The sequence below is a fragment of the Bos grunniens genome, chromosome 28 (assembly GCF_055505025.1).
Source record: "Bos grunniens cultivar Pamir isolate PY7600 chromosome 28, Bosgru_T2T1.0, whole genome shotgun sequence".
Classification (NCBI taxonomy): Eukaryota; Metazoa; Chordata; class Mammalia; order Artiodactyla; family Bovidae; genus Bos; species Bos grunniens.
The window spans coordinates 29,747,343-29,764,065 of record NC_141192.1 but is presented as its reverse complement, the minus strand read 5'-3'; the positions used below and the strand labels follow the sequence as shown (position 1 = coordinate 29,764,065).

Below are 16,723 nucleotides of genomic sequence, written 5' to 3'. Positions count from 1 at the left end.
GGCATCCTGGTGGGCTGCCGTCTATGGGGTCGCACAGAGTCGGACACAACTGAAGTGACTCAGCAGCAGCAGCAGCAGTATATATAATAGATAATAGTGTGTGTATATGTCAATATCAATCTTTCAATTTATCCTCCCCCACCCCATCCTTTCCCCCTTGGTTACCATGAGTTGTTTTCTACATCTGTGACTCCATTTGTTTTGTAAATAAGTTCATTTGCACCATTTTTTTAGATTCCACATATAAGCAATAGCATTTGATATCTGTCTTTCTCTGTCTGACTTACTTCACTCAGTGTAACAATCTCAAGTCCATCCGGTTCTCTCACTTCTAATCCAGATATTTCAGGATCTACTTGGTATTTATTTTGTCCCCAGTGGAAAAAGAGACCTGATTTACCATTCTCAGTACAAGAGTCCTTTCTCTACTGAAAGTTCATTTAAATAGCCTACTAAACTATGAGATTCTGGAAAGCAAAAACTAGTTCTTATTTACCCATGCTGTGTGCCTAGTATCTGTTAAGTGCCAAATATGTTTTGGATAGATTTTATTGGTCCAACGAAAAAAATTCAGTATGTAAGTGGTGTGCTGGAACTAGCTAATATCAGCTTTCAAGGAAGCCAACTCTGTACATTTCTTCCCAACTCCACGCTCACCTTGCACCAGCAGCTTGAAATAAGCCACAGTGAAAGTATTTTGTGATACTATGACTTATAATAAGAAATATAGGGACTTCTCTGGTGGTCCAGTTCAGGGGGTATGGGCTCAATCCCTGTTTGGGGAACTATGATCCCACCTGCCTCTGAAAATAAATAAAATGGGGGTTTATGTTAAAAGAAAAGAAATATATATTTGGTCTTCAACCTGTTCCTGGCACGTGCGTGGGTGCTCTGTCACTCAGTCATATCCAACTCTTCGTGACCCCATGGACTGCAGTCTGCCAGACTCCTCTGTCCATGGAATTTTCCAGGCAGGATTACTGGAGTGGATTGCCATTTCCTCCTCCAGGGGAGCTTTCCAACCCAGGATAGAAGCTGCGTCTACTGCAGCTCCTGAGTCTCCTGCTTTGCCAGGCGGATTCTTTACCACTCTGCCACCTGGGAAGCCCCTGTTCCCAGCACAGAGCTCCTAAAACCCCTGAGAGTGGTAAAGGTGTCTTGTTATGTTATTAAGGTGACTTCTGAAAAGCTCCTAAGGAAGGGAGGTCAGCAGCCAGTGGAACCAACCACCTGCTTAGAAGGTTGGGACTGAAAGTCCCCATCCACCCCACTCCCTCGACCTCAGGGGAGGGAACAGGGACTGGAAGTTGAATCCATCGCCAATGGCTAAGGATTTAATCAGTCATGCCTCTGTAATGCGTGTGTGTTAGTAGCTCAGTCGTATCTGACTCTTTGTGATCCCATGGACTGTAGCCCACCAGGCTCCTCTGTCTGTGGAATAATGAGGCCTCTATAAAAACCCAAAAGGAGGGGACTTAGCAGAGCTTCCAGGATGGAGATGCAGCTTTCCTGGGGAGACACAGGCAGAGCTGCATCCTCTGAGAAAACGTGGAAGCTCTGAGCCTCTTCCGCAGACTTTGCCCTATGTATCTCTTCCATCTGGCTGTTGTTGGGTTATATTCTTTTACAATAAACTGGTAATCTAGTAAGTAAAATGCTTCTCTGATTTCTATGAGCTCCTCTGGCAAATTACTCAAACCCAGGAAGGGGTCACTAAAACCTCTAATCTATAGCCAGCAGGTCAAAAGCACATGTGATAAGCTGGGTTCATGATCTGCATCTGAAAATGGGCAGGGCAGTGGGGGGCAGACTCGTGGAACTAAGCCCTTAACCTGTGGAATCTCAGGCTATCTCAGGGTAGATAGCTTCGGAATTGAGTTGAATAGCAGGACACCCTGCTGACGTCAGAGCGCTGCTTGCTTAATGTGGGAAACCCTAGACCCTCCAAACACACACTGGAACTCATCACCAAAAGTTGCATTTTCACTGCAGAATCGGGTGAATGCTATAAATCAGGGCTTTTTGGTTTTGTTCTTTGTTTTCTGAGACACAGTCTACAGCATATTACTGATCACTCAAATTTAAGAAAGAAGAAGGAGGTAGGAGGGATGGAGGGGAGAAGGAGGGCGAAGAGGAAAGAGGATAGGGGAAAGGAAGGAGGAAATGGAGTGGGGGGCAGGAGGAGGAGAATCAAGAGAAAACCTAAAGGACCCACAGAGCTTAAACAGTTACCCCACTGCTCTCCACCCAATTGAAGTGTCCCACGTCACTCCCAATCAAATCCCCTGCCTTTGGTGAGTGTTGAGTTACCAGCCCAGATCCACTGAGTTGTCTGGTTATTTCCCCTTGGAACTAATAAATTCCTGATGCTCTAAATCATCATGAATTGTAAAAAGCACAATTTCCTTAAAGTCAGGTTTTCAGGAGAAAATAAATCACTTAAACAATACAAAATAAACTTGAAAGTTCCCGACATTTGGAAAATTATCCTAACATCAGGAATGTCAAAACAGGAGTGGGAAAATGCTTCTGTATCACTTTATTTCTAATCATCTCCATCTCTCTTTTAGGGTAAAAAGAAAAAACTCTTTTCATTTGTTTTTAATCACAGACTATTTCAGCTGGAATAAACCCTCAGAATAGTTTTCTCCAACTCTCTCCTTTTCCAGGTGGAGAAATGGAAGCCCATGAGATAGATTCTGAGGTTCCAGTGCTAAAGTTACTTGGGAAATGGGGACTCCATTCCTGGCCTCCTGATTTCACCATCATGGCTATGTCCACTGCTCAAGCCAAAGGGGTTCTAATTCAGTTTCAGCCCTTACCAAACATAACTTGCACGGCCTTCGTGAAGCTCAGTTTCCTAGTGTATAAAGCAAGAAGAGTTAATAATTTCTACTCCACAATTTGTTTTAAAGTATACAGTATCTACCAAGAGAGGTACAAGAAATCACAGTTGCTATTATTAAAGATGCATATGTCTTCTCTATTCAATTAAACCATGAACTTTTTTAACATATAAGGATATTTACTCACAGCACTGTCTGTAGGTGCCAAAAAACTAGAAATAAGGCAAATGTTTGCTAACAAGGAAATTATGAAATAAATTAGAGTCTATCCACACTGTGAATATTAGGTCACCATAAACAAGAATAAATTAGATCACTTTTTCAGACATTTCTCTGTCCTTTTTGGTACAGGTTTCCATTCTGTGGCACTTTGCAGTAAAGAAACTGGTAAGTGTATTTCCTGATGCACCTCTCCTTAAATTCTTAGGTATCTTCATCTACATTTTCCTTCTTAATTATACACTAAGGCCCACTCTAAATATGAGGCACCTGATTAAATGATACCAAAGATCTATGCCTGGAAAATTTTCTAATGCTGGCACTCTGTGAGTGCTGTCTGATGTAAACGCAAAGTCACTTGGATTATGAGAGTAAAAACCAAGACTGGATTTCCCTGCCGGTCCACTGGTTAAGAATCCTCCTGCCAATGCAGGGGACATGGGTTCGATCCCTGGTCCAGGAAGATTCCACATGCCTTGGGGCAACTAAAGCCCATGCACCACAACTACCCAGCCTGCACTCTAGAGCCGGAGCTGCAAACACTGAGCCCACGTGCTACAACTAATGAGGCCTTTGCTCTAGAGCCTGTGCTCCGCGAGGGAAACCACCACAACTAGACAGTAGCCATTGATGGCTGCCACTAGAGAAAGCCTTCACGCAGCAACGAAGACCCAGAGAACGCAGCCAAAAATAAAAAAATTTTTTTAAAGACTCTTATGTACCTGGGAGTGCCTTTCACATGATAGGAGTGCAAAGTACTGTTCATATGGCTAATGCCATTTCTAAATCTGAATGCTGGAGCCTTCTCAACATTTATTTGATCATCAAACATTAATTGAAGGCCTATGGTGTGTCAAGCCCTGTGTTTGATGTTAAAGAGCAAAGCTGCAGTTTTGTCAGGTTCCATATTGAATATCATGATGTGGAAAAAAAAGAGAGACAGGAAAAGCCCCACACCTGTAAGCAGAGCCTTGGCAGTGAGTCATGGCATCATCCAGAGGGGCTGCAGAGCAGCAATGAAGTTCCACGCTGGAGGGACTCCATAGTCACTAGTGAATCACCGTAGGTATCTTTAAAACTCTATGGGAAACAGCCTTTCCAAGTCAGTCACACACAGTTCTTTAGCCTACAATGGTACTTAAATTAACTTCCATTCTGCTCCTTTCAGCTACCAGACCAGGTCCAAATATTCCTGCCCTGCCCAGAAAACAAAATGTATGTTATGGCCAATTTTTCAATATTTCCCTTTTCTTAATGTTATCTGGAAAAAAAAAAAAAGGCAGTTACTAAACATCATCTGATGAAAGAAATCCCAAAATAATTTATTTTACATTTTGAAGCTCTAACTCCAAACACTAGTTCACTTAATGTTTATTTATTACTAGCTTCTTCTACAAAAAATATTAATACCACTTCTGTTCAGTTCTGAAAACATGTAACTTTCATATTCACATGATTGCTTTCTTCTTGTGATTGCTTTCTTCTTGAGACATTGGACTGTCCCAAGAGAGGAAATTCAGGAGTAATTTCCAGAAAACATCAAAGAATTGGTTCTATTAATACTTTGGTGCCATTGATCTCACCCCCATGGTCAAGCAGGAACCTAACTGGTTCCTAGAAAAACCTACATCCTTCTGAACAAACAAATCCATTGGAAGATACTGTTCGCTCACAACATCGAACACAAAGGGGCACGTGTCTAGGTATTTCAACCATGACTACAGATTTTAAAGATTTTCTACATCCTTTATAGTCCAATCAGGAAAAATTTACTCAAACACACACTGTACCTAACTTAGATAGAACACAGAACTTTGAATCTGTAACTAACCACAGGTGCCACTGCTGCTGCTGCTAAGCTGCTGCAGTCGTATCTGACTCTGTGCAACCCCATAGACGGCAGCCCACCAGGCTCCTCTGTCCCTGGGATTCTCCAGGGAAGAACACTGGAGTGGGTCGCCATTTCCTTCTCCAATGCATGCATGCGTGCACGCTAAGTCACTTCAGTCGTGTCCGACTCTGTGTGACCCCATGGACAGCAGCCCACCAGGCTCCTCCGTCCACAGGATTCTCCAGGCAAGAATACAGGAGTGGGTTGCCATTTCCCTCTCCAAACCACAGCTATGCCTCTAGAACTTAAAAACATGGTGAATAGAAAGCACACAATATCAAAATAACTTTTTAAAATGATATCATGAATTAATTTTCAAAATTTTAAGCTGTTTTCACATATTGACATGGGATGAAAATGAAAAATCACAATTAAATGTCCCTACTGTTCCATTAGCATTAACCCAACATCTTGCTGGCATTTACATTTGCAAGATCCAAGGCTAGGGTTATATGAACAACAGCCCAGTCAATACAGTCAAGGAAAGGTTACTTCAGATCTGATTAGATCATTAGTAACCTTGATCTTTTCAGAAGGGTAGACTTTAAGACGTTTGGAGACATTTATAACAAGGTTAAACATTCCACTTATAATTAATTAACTCAGAACCATTCTTATGTAAAAGTGTCAGGTAGCCTGTCTCATCAATTTCAGGTATTTATTCAAAAAAGTAAAAATGATGTTTATCTAAGCTAGAATTTTACATGATCACCAATTTGGATTATAATGACTCCCTGTAACTGCAGAAGCACATTCTACAAAAATATACAAACACACATTTTGTGCATAAAAAATGGATAACTTTAAAATATAAATGTTACTTATTGGAAATCAACCTAAGAACAATCACTGAGAGTCCAGAACAATTACAGTATTTTCAATTACAAAAATCCTATTCTAGAATTTGGCAGACTCAATGCATTAATGCTGTAAAAAGGGGAAAAACTGAAGTACTGAATAAAGGAAAAACCACAGCCCTAATGGAAACTACTGCCACACAAATGCAAACAAATTCAGAATCCACAGTGTCTCCTTGGATTCCAAAACACACCACTGGTCTTTATTCTGTCTGCAGGATACTAAGCCACATTCCCTGTTATGAAGCCTCACACATGGCTGTGCAGATTATGAAACTGATGTTTATTTATGCTCTAACAAAAAGAACAGTGAGAACTGGCATAAATGGTTCATCATAAATAACCATCTCACTACAGTCCAGATTCACAACTCACTTTTCCATCCTTCACGGATTTGAGAACTAAGAGAAATCAGCCCTCTAGGTATCAGTGGCTGGTTGAAGACCAGCTTGATTGGTGAATGGCTTGATTTCAGCCAGTTTTTGTTTCAGAGCTGTGGTTTTAACTTTACATTCACTTTCAGTATTGAAATTTTGCTTCCTTGAAGATGCATCCATTTGAGCCCAGGTCAGCAGATTATAAAGATGCCTGAACTGCTCTGCCAGCAATTCCTATCCACTCTGAAACTGTCTCCCTCCTAGAGCCTACTGGCCGTGGCCTACCCTCCTGGAATAAGTCCTGGTAGAACCCTACCATGTCTCCTGCCTCTGCTTTTACCAGAAAGCTGCCTCTTCCAAAATTAGACAAGCCACACAGGCTCTCAAAACAGCAAAAGGAAAACTCAGAATCAAGGTAACAATAAAACCCACCAATGGACTCGGCCAAGACTTCAGAGTCTTTGAAAGACTTCCTTGATTCCCACAGGATTTTGAGAGGTAACAACGGAAGGAAAGATATGATAGGGGCTAGGAGGTTCGTGTGTTTCAAGAGGAATTCCAAATAATTTGAAACTAGATAAACTACTGCTGTCAAAGCTATACAGAGGTGCCTCGGTTTCTGGAATGGTAGTGTTTCTTTTTCTATCACAGATAACGTATGCACATGGTTTAAAAAAAAAAAAAGTCCCCAAAGGTATGTGAAACTAAATCTGCCTCCCACCCGTCCTCCAGCTCCCTTCCCAAGGACAACTTCTGTTTAAGTCCCCTTCCGTAGACTTCCAAGCACATGCAAACATACGCCCGAGTGTTTTAAACCAATTATCCTCTATTACACACACACACAAAATTGCTCCTAAACGCCTCTGGGCTTCAGGGTGGCAATCTGTGCAGGGGTGTGGGGTGGGAGAAAAGAGAAGCTATCCTGAAGCCACGGATTTGCACAGCATGCACCCGGTTCTTACTTTGTGGTTCTTACTTTGTGACTTGCACGCCAATGGAAGTCTCTCAAAACCAGGGCAGGAGGTAAACCCACCGCTAGCCAGACCTTGGCACTGCACTACCTATCCGCATTGGCCAGCACTTTCTGCATGTCTCAATCTTTAAAGTAGATTTTGTATTCTCACTGGGTTACATGTAGTGTCTCGACTCACCTTCAGAAAAGAAAAGGAGGCGGGAAAAAAAAGGCTAATACTCTGAAGGTAACTTTCAGAACCAGGTGATTTCCTCCCTTCCCCGCCAACGTGCGCGTGTCCTCGAGAAGGGTTCAGCCTGGCACGGAATCACTGGAGCCGCGAGCCCAGAACACAGAAGCTCGGAGACGGTAGACCGCGGTGAGGGCGTCCGGAGCCCTGGGCCGCGCTTTTCTTAGCGCGGAGACAAATGTCTCCGAGCAGAGAGCCCTTCATCTCGGGGCCCCACCTCCTCCCCCGGGATGCTCGCACGCCGGGGCGGACGGAGAGCTCCGGACTCTGCCCGGAACAGCAACTTGAGTCCCGCGCCCTCAGGCGCCGCCGGATCCCCGACCGCCCGCAGGGTCCCCCCCTCTCGCCTCGCCGTCGCCGTCCGGCAACCCCCAGGAGGACAAGGCTGCAAGCGGCGACCCTCCCCCCGACCGCCCGGTCTCCCGCGCGCCGCGATCCCCGCGCGCCCGGGCGGGAAGGAAGCCACAGGTAGGGGGCGGCGCGGCGCTCACCTGCGCAGGAGGGGTGCCCTCGGCGCCGGCCGCAGACGAGGAGGCGGAGGAGGCCATGTTGTGCAGCGGCGGCGCCGAGCGGCTCCTTCCAGGAACTCCGCTCTCCCCTCCCCGCCCTGCCGCTCCGGCCCCCAAACGTGGGACTTCTCGGAGAAAAGTTCGGCGGCGGCTCCGGAACGCCCGCCCCGTGCGGCGGCTCCTCCCCTCCGCCGCGTCCCCAGCGACCGCCAGGTGCCCGCCGGAGCCGGTGCGCGGGGGGCGGGCCCCGCTCAGGTAAAGGCGCCGGGCGGCCGAGCCCGCTCCCCGCTGGCCCCGAGGAGCATGCCCAGTCGGGCGGCGGCGGGGAGGAGGAGCGGGCGTCCAGGGCTTGGGATGGAGGTGGGGGCTCACCTGAGAAGAGCGGGGCGGAGGTGGCCCCGGGAAGGGACCGGGGGCGGGGGCGCAGGTCCTGTTTCCTGCGGGTTGCTGAATTATAACAACAAAATAATAATAGTTTATAGTAATTATAGTACCCCATTAAAACAAACTAATAAAACCGCTAGTAACAGTAATCTCTATTGGCTCAAGGGCTGCTTTTTCAAGCGCTAAATGAATAAAATCTGTAGTTAATTTTACTTTGGCGTTTTTATTATTTTTAATCCACAGCCTGCAACCCATGGAGAAACAGCGTTTGCGGCGCAGTTTCCAAATAATGTCCCTAGCCTCCTTCCACCCATCCGGGGTCCCAGCGGCACTTAGGTGGCCTCAGCTACCTGTCTAGTGAAGATATGAAACTCTGGAGTCGTCGTTGGGGTGTGAGCGTGTGAGCCAGACACTGAGCCTGATCCATCAAGGAAATAGCGGGCAGGACCTCTGAGTGTTCTGGTTTCTAGGAGCTCAAATGGCAAGGCTTCAAGAAGCTCCTGTCCTGGGAGACAGTTGGATTCAGGACGCCGCTCCCACAGAGCTTATTCAGGGTGGGGTGCAGAGGGAGGCAACTGGCCCTCGCAGAAGGCCTCCCAAACGGGAGCCCCTCGCTAGAGTCAGGTACAGGGAGCGGCCCAGGCATTAAGGGACAGCCAATCATATTGCAGAGAAAGTTATTTTTCAATTCTCCCTCAGCTCTTCTGATTGCTAGAGGAAAGTATTCTTTCTCAAACACTGGCTAAACTTCCTATTCATCAGGGCCCAGATTCAAAACCCTAGGTAAGCACTGGTAGCTAACTAAAGGTTCATTGTTTTGTTTCATTGTTTACTGTTATTTTCCGTTTATGGCAAATGACAGAGGTGTTTTTTATTGATGGTTGTGATCCAGAGTTTTCTTTTTAAGCAAGTATGTGTAAGTTTAACAACATTATATAATGATAATAATATATGTCTTACTACTATTTATCCATATAAATAAAGATTATAATCGTTTGGATGGAACTAAGATAAAGCAAGAATTCTAGAAACACTAGGGAACGACTGAATTATGGGAAACTGACATTAGTTGGCAGTTTCACCAACTAGTGACACGGAAATCCTGGAATAACTCCTGCATCAGAGAACCGTGAGTTAGCTGTGCCTGGGGCTGAACACCTAGCTCACTTCCTCTATAACACACTGAAAGCTGAAATAACATTTATTGGCATCAGCTCTGGTGGGCTCTGTGCTAAGTCCCGTATTCATAACATCTCATTTAGTCCTCACAAAATCCTCGCAAGACAGGCAGCACAAACTGGAAACAGAGGCTCAGAAATGTTATTTTAGCCGAGGTCATGAAATAATCGAGCACCATCAGCTCTATAGTTTGGGCATGCTTAGCTTGAATTTGTGCCGGAGAAGGCAATGGCACCCCACTCCAGTATTCTTGCCTGGAAAATCCCATGGACGGAGGAGCCTGGTAGGCTGCAGTCCATGGGGTCACTAACAGTAGGATACGACTGAGTGACTTCACTTTCACTTTTCACTTTCGTGCATTGGAGAAGGAAATGGCAACCCATTCGAGTGTTCTTGCCTGAAGAATCCCAGGGGCGGGGGAGCCTGGTGGGCTGCCATCTATGGGGTCGCAAAGAGTCAAACATGACTGAAGCCACTTAGCAGCAACTTGAATTTGAAAAACCACTTTGGAATTTAGCAAGTCCAGAAACTCTCTGAAAGTTTATGTTAATTTCTTTGTGCTGTTTCATGGAAACAAGGTATATAGTGTTCATCAACTTTTCAGAAGGATCTACATTTTAAGAGCCATTGTCACCTTATTTAGAAGACAGTGCCTGATTTGGATTATAAGATCCACAGAGACAAGGCCCTGTTTTCTTCAATCTCCACTGTGCCTAGATTGGTGTTTTATCTCCTCCAATTCTTTGAGACCCTGTGAACTGTATGTCACTGGGTTTCTCTGTCCATGGAATTCTCCCGAAAAGAATACTGCAGTGGGTTGCCATTCCCTTCTCCAAGGGCTCTTGCTGACCCAGGGATCGAACCCTGGTCTCCCACACTGCAGGCAGATTCTTTAATGAGACACCAGGGAAGCCCTTCATCTCCTTAGCCACTCATTGGAACTGATAGAACTAAATCAAATGTGGGATGCAGAAAGTATAAGCTAAAAAACAATTAGTGGTGACATGGGAAGAGCATCACCTTGGTAAATCATGTGCACACACAGCTAATTTACAAGCCAGCTCCCTGGCACCCACACAGTCCTAAGAGCCATATTAAACAAGTGGCAGGCAGCCAACCAGGTAGACAATAGAGGGAGGAAGGTGCAAAAACTTTACAGGAAGTTACCATAAGCAGCAGCACCTGGAACCTGAGCCCAGAAAGACAGTGCATTCCTGCAAATCCATTCCAGTCCAGTCTCTTTCTGTGGCCGTCTCTTTCCGAGAAATAGTTGTGTCCAGGTTAAAGACTCTCCTCCAAAAGCCAGCTGCAGCAGTACCAAAAAAAGCTGACTACTGGGAGTGGAGCAGCATCTCTCCTCCCCAAAACCTTTGCACACAGACCATGACTGTTTCTAATTTTGTCCTCTGTGTGCCCGCCCCCATTCACAGCCATGTCTTAAAAGGACAGCAGCCAGCCCTATGTCCCTGCTTCCTCACCTGCACACTCCTTTATTTCAGAGTCAGCAGCCTCTGTCCCTCCTCAGCTATGGAAACGGCTCTTCTCAGATCACCGTTGACCTCCTATTTGCCATGTCCATCAAGGATTTTTCCATCTCTTATCTCAGTTCATCTTTCGAGGGCACTTAACACGGTTGACAGTTCCTTTCCCTTCCCCTTACGTCTTTTCTAGGTTTTTGACCTCAGTCTTCCTAACTTCTCAAGAGAGACGTGCATGGTCTCTCTTTAATCCAACCCACATGAAGGCTACAGCTTTCACGTGGTAGTGACGCTTTAGTCGCTAAGTCGTGTCTGACTCTTGCAACCCTATGGACTGTGACCCCCCAGGCTCCTCTTTCTGTCCATGGGATTCTCTAGGCAAGAATACTGGAGTGGGTTGTCATTTCCTTCTCCAGGGGATCTTCTCAACCTAGGGGTCTTCTGCACTGTAGGCAGATTCTTCACCTCTGAGCCACCAGAGAAGTCTTGCAGCTTTCACATAACCTCTCCCAAATCCAACTTAATTTCCCTGAACCCCGAATCCATATTTCATCATTTCCAAAATAGAACACCTTGGGACTTTCTTGGTGGTGGTCCAGTGGTTAAGACTTCCACTGCAGAGGGCACCAGTTGGATCCCCTGGTTGGGGAACTAAGATCCCACATGCCTTGAGGCAAAAAAAAAAAAAAAAAATTGGAACACCAAGCAACACAGACCCTGAAGCCAGAAAGGAGACTTGGAGGTTTTGGAAGGGAGGAGACTCCCCACCCTAACCCCTGCTCCCTGTAAGTCCAATCAGATAATGAGTCCCAGATAATTCTTCCCACTATCTCTAAATTGTCCTCTCTTAGCCATCCCCACTACAGCCCAGTCTTTGCCCTTCAAAGTGCCATGATTTATTGAGCAATTACTATGTGCCAAACCATGCTGATTGGCAGTTTCTCATCATCTCTCACCTAGACCAACAATTGCCTCCGTTTTGGGTAGTGCATCAGTTCTGTCATCCGATATTAGGATTGTTCTGTAATTTCAAATCTGTTCATATGACTACAAACATGATTTGAAAACTTCTTAAATCTCTCTTTATCCTTCAGGATAAGACCAGATTTAGCAGGGGTCCCCAGCCTGCTGCTCCCACCTGATCTCAGTATTTCTTCCTCAGCATTTCCATCTCCATGCTCTTTCTCATCTTGGTCTCAGCACACCACACACACAGCCATTCTGAATTATTTGCAGTTCCTCCCAAACACCAAGTTCATTGTCTTTCTACAGGCTGTCCCTACCACCTAGAAAACCCTTCTCCCCATCCTCCAACACTCTGCCTCCTCCATCCCTCCATCATCTCTGTCGGGCTTGCATGCGTGAGCAATCATGTCCAATTCTTTTGACCCAATGGACTGTAGCCTGCCAGGCTTCTCTGTCCATTGGATTTCCCAGGCAAGAATACTGAAGTGGGTTGCTGTTTCCTCCTCCAGGAGATCTTCCTGACCCAGGGATCGAACCTTTGTCTCCGACATTGAACCTTTGTCTCCGACATTGGCAGGCAGATTCTTTACCACTGAGTCACTTGGAAAGCTCCCCCTACCCCCACACATCTCTGTCAGGTTAACTTCTATTCATCCAGCAAGACCCTGGCAAAAAATTACAGCTTTTAGGAAGCCTTCCCTGACCCCTTTTATATTGATATTAAAATGTGGTTCATCGCCCTTTCTTTGTTCTTGCAAAGCAACATATCTCTAGTTATTTTGAAGAGTGTGACCCTATGGACTGTAGTAACATTTAAGCTTTGTAAATTTCAAAAAGCGAGGCCCTATTGTGAAGAATAGGTCTACATTTTTTGCAATTCAGAAACCTTAAACGTTACAAAAGCCAACAACCTCCACTGAATTGATGGGAGGCTATTTATCACCTTTATTCCATTTAAGATGATTGAATGTGTTTTCATTATGGGGTACCTGCCCCAGACTCTTTTATGAGTGTTTTGTACTGCAGAGTTTGTGCACCTTATCAACATTCTAAAAATTCAGAATTAGGAAACACAGCTACATCCAAAGATTTCAGTTATGAGATACAGACATATATAATCATTGCTTTCCTTGTCTTTCTCCCATTCTAATCAAAAACTTCTTGAAGCTTCAACTGTATCTTTTTTCATGTCCAAATCCCCAGTATCTAATGTAATTTCTGGTTCTAGAGAGGTTTGCTGAATCAATTAAGGATATACTGATATTTATGAACTTAGACTGTATTTCATTGAACTGATTCCCAAGGCTGAAACCTGATATCTTCTCTTGCTTCCCACATCTTATACCTTCTCTGGATACCCTGCACACACACCAGATTTCTCACTGTATAATAACTGTTTGCATATCTGTGTCATCAGTGAGACTGAGCTTCCAACAAAGCAAAGATAACTACATATTAACCTTTGGATTTCTGGGTTCACTGTGCCCAGCACAATCTCAGGCACATCATATACAATACATCTTGTACTGTATATCATATCAATACATCTTGTTGAATGATAGAAGGTAGAAAAGGACAGTGGGCAAGAGAGAAAGCAGGAAAGATAAAAATAGGAAGAATGGAAGAAGTCTGGGTGAAAATGATTTAATCTCTATTTAGAGGACTCCTATCTTATACTCCTACAGTATATTATAATATATTCCTATGCTGCCGCTGCTAAGTCGCTTCAGTCGTGTCCGACTCCGTGCGACCCCATAGACGGCAGCCCACCAGGCTCCCCCGTCCCTGGGATTCTCCAGGCAAGAACACTGGAGTGGGTTGCCATTGCCTTCTCCAATGCATGAAAGTGAAAAGTGAAAGTGAAGTCGCTCAGTCGCGTCCGACTCCTAGCGACCCCATGGACTGCAGCCTTCCAGGCTCCTCCATCCATGGATTTTCCAGGCAAGAGCACTGGAGTGGGTGCCGTCGCTTTCTCCGATAACTCCTATGTTATATTCTAAACATAGTATGCTGCCACTTTACAACGTTGGTCATATTTGTGCTTCACTTTCAAACATAATATTTTTATTTAAATTAGCTTACTTTCCAGCTAAACACATTTGTTTGTTTGTTTAGGCTGGGTCTTCACAGCTACAAAAACTTTTCTCTAGTTGCAAAGAGGGGGCTACTCTCTATTTGCGGTACACAGGCTTCTCATTGCAATGGCTTTTCTTGTTGTGGAGCACGGTCTCTAGGGTTCATGGGCTTCAGTATTTACAGCTTGTGGGCCCGGTAGCTATGGCTCCTGGACTCTAGAGCACAGGTTCAGTAGTTGTGAGGCACGGACTTATTTATTCCCTCGGCACGTGGGATCTCCCTGGACCAAGAATCAAACCCATGTCCCCTGAATTAGCAGGCAGAGTCTTTACCACTGAGCCACCAAGGAAGCCCCAACACATTTATTTTTTAAAGAAACTTTTTCTTCTTACCTTAATGGAAAATCACTTTCCCTTGCAATAAACAATATGATTAAAACAAAATATAACAAAATGTTAATTCCTTGTTTTATTCTATATTCTGCTGAGACCCTCATTTTTTGTTAAAAAAAAAAATAGAGACTTAATAAGTGTTAAGTGGATGTGAAAATTGCCACTAGATGTGATCTTTCTCTTTAATGTTAACTGAAGGAGTGAAAAAGAACTGAAAAGGTAAAAACTCATTCTTATTCGAAATTATTTAATGCCTTATCCTTAAGCCACCTACTGTTAGCTCAAGAACCACCAGCAAAAGGAAGACCATACAAACTTTCCTCTCTTTTCTTCCTCATTCTGCTTCTACACTTATGATATTTCTCCACAACTTCAACTGGACACTCTATTCTGTCCAGAGTAATTCCTACTATAATTAGTCTCTAACTCATGACTATGTTTAAACAGGAGGAATTTTCCACCTGACCATTAGCGAGAGAGAGGCTGCTTTCTCACGTGGTGTCCCTGCAATCTCGAATCAACAAGGAAGCAAGAGTTAATACAGAAATGTTTAGCCTGGGAGAAAATGTTTTTAAAGTTCAGGAAATTATGGTTAGCAACTGTGTATTTGTTTCATAAAATAAGCAAGTAATAGAAAAGCATTTCTCAGATAAAAATGAAATATCTCTGTATATTTGGTTACCCCTACCCATGGGGACTGTGATCATATGCAGAAATATGTCCCTTAATTTGTAAATTTTTATGAGGGAAAACAGCTCACCAAGCACAAAGTTGAACCAAAATGTTTTCTTTCTTGTGGCTTTTGGCTTTCTCTCCCCTATTTATGGTCTCAACTGGGTAGAAACTCATACTTCTAAATACACAATAAAGATTATGGCCTAGCAATATTTTTATCAAAGTCAACTGGAATGAGAGTATAATGTTTATTTATTAAGTTTTGCAATCCCATGTAGAATATGGTTAAGTAATTTATTTTAATATCTACTTCCATTTCCTAATTCCTTAAATGTTTAAAAAGAAATAGAGATTTATTCTGATATTCCCCCAGGAAATGAGAAGTATTGTTGACTCAACATATTTAAGATAACTGATTATTGATTTTAAAAACCCAATCATCCATATGATCCAACAGATTCACTCTTGAGTATCTACTCCTCAGAAAAGATGAAAACTCAAAAAAAAAAAGAAAAGATGAAAACTCTAATTCAAAAAGATACACACACCCAATGTTAATAGAGGCACTATTTATAGTAGTCAAGATAAGGAAGCAACATAAATGTCCATCAAAAGATGAACGGATAAAGAAGTTTCTATTGTACATATATACAATAGAATATTTTTGTTGTTGCTAAGTCACTTCAGTCGTGTCTGACTCTGTGCGACCCCATAGACGGCAGCCCACCAGGCTCCCCGGTTCCTGGGACTCTCCAGGCAAGAACACTGGAGTGGGTTGCCATTTCCTTCTCCAATGCATGAAAGTGAGAAGTGAGAGTGAAGTCGCTCAGTCACGTCCGACTCTTAGCGACCCCATGGACTGCAGCCCACCAGGCTCCTCCATCCGTGGGATTTTCCAGGCAAGGGTACTGGAGTGGGGTGCCATCGCCTTCTCTTCGATAGAATATTACTTAGCCACAAAAAAGAATGAAATAACGCCATTTGCAGCACCATGGATGGACCTAGGGATTGTCATACTAAGTGAAGTAAGACAGATAAAGACAAATATTACAGGATATCACTTATAAGTGAAATCTAAAAAAATAATGCAAATGAATCTATTTATAAAACAGACTAACAAAGAGAAAACAAACTATGGTTACCAAAAGGGAAAGGATGGAGAGGAGGGATAAATTAAGAGTAAGGGATTCGTAGCTATTCACTGCTATATATAAAATAGATAAGAAACAAAGGTTTACCACATAACACAAAGGATAATATTCAATATCTTGTAACAACCTGTAATGGAAAATCTGAATATATATATATATGTGTGTGTGTATAACTGAATCACTTTGCTCTACACCTGAAATTAACACAATATTGTACATCAACTATTCTTTAACAAAATCATTTTAGATGTCTAAGGGAAAATAAACCCTAATTAGAGATCATTAGTTATATGTATCAATTTATTTGGGGTTTATTCTTCTACAAGTGATATTTTTAAAGTCACATTTAATTTTCATATTTTAAAACTATATGTCACATTAATCTACAGGGCTATATATTCAAAAGTTAGAGAATAAACCCGTTTATTTTCGAAAGAGAAAAGAAACCAATCACAAAGTAGTTTATGACATAGGCCTAATAAACTTTATCATCATAATAATCTTTATAATAATAATAAACT

The 16,723-nt window shown here is 43.4% G+C and overlaps 2 protein-coding genes across 10 annotated transcripts in view; one reads left to right on the top strand and one right to left on the bottom strand.

Annotated features, from left to right (window-relative positions):
* Window positions 1–8,173, bottom strand: part of ANK3 (ankyrin 3) — a 759,198-nt gene extending 751,025 nt beyond the window's left edge. For all 8 annotated transcript variants that reach the window (XM_086382383.1, XM_086382396.1, XM_086382405.1 and 5 more), the window contains exon 1: window positions 7,884–8,173. In XM_086382383.1, coding sequence (XP_086238509.1) covers window positions 7,884–7,940 — 57 coding nt within the window. In that variant the 5' untranslated portion in view covers window positions 7,941–8,173. The remainder of the gene's footprint in view (window positions 1–7,883) is intronic.
* The window catches only part of CDK1 (cyclin dependent kinase 1), a 94,066-nt gene continuing 84,839 nt past the window's right edge, over window positions 7,497–16,723 (top strand). The window contains exon 1 of one of the 2 annotated variants that reach the window (XM_086382435.1): window positions 7,497–7,860. The gene's annotated coding sequence lies outside the window, so the exon portion shown is untranslated. The remainder of the gene's footprint in view (window positions 7,861–16,723) is intronic. The other variant, XM_086382427.1, reaches the window with a different exon arrangement.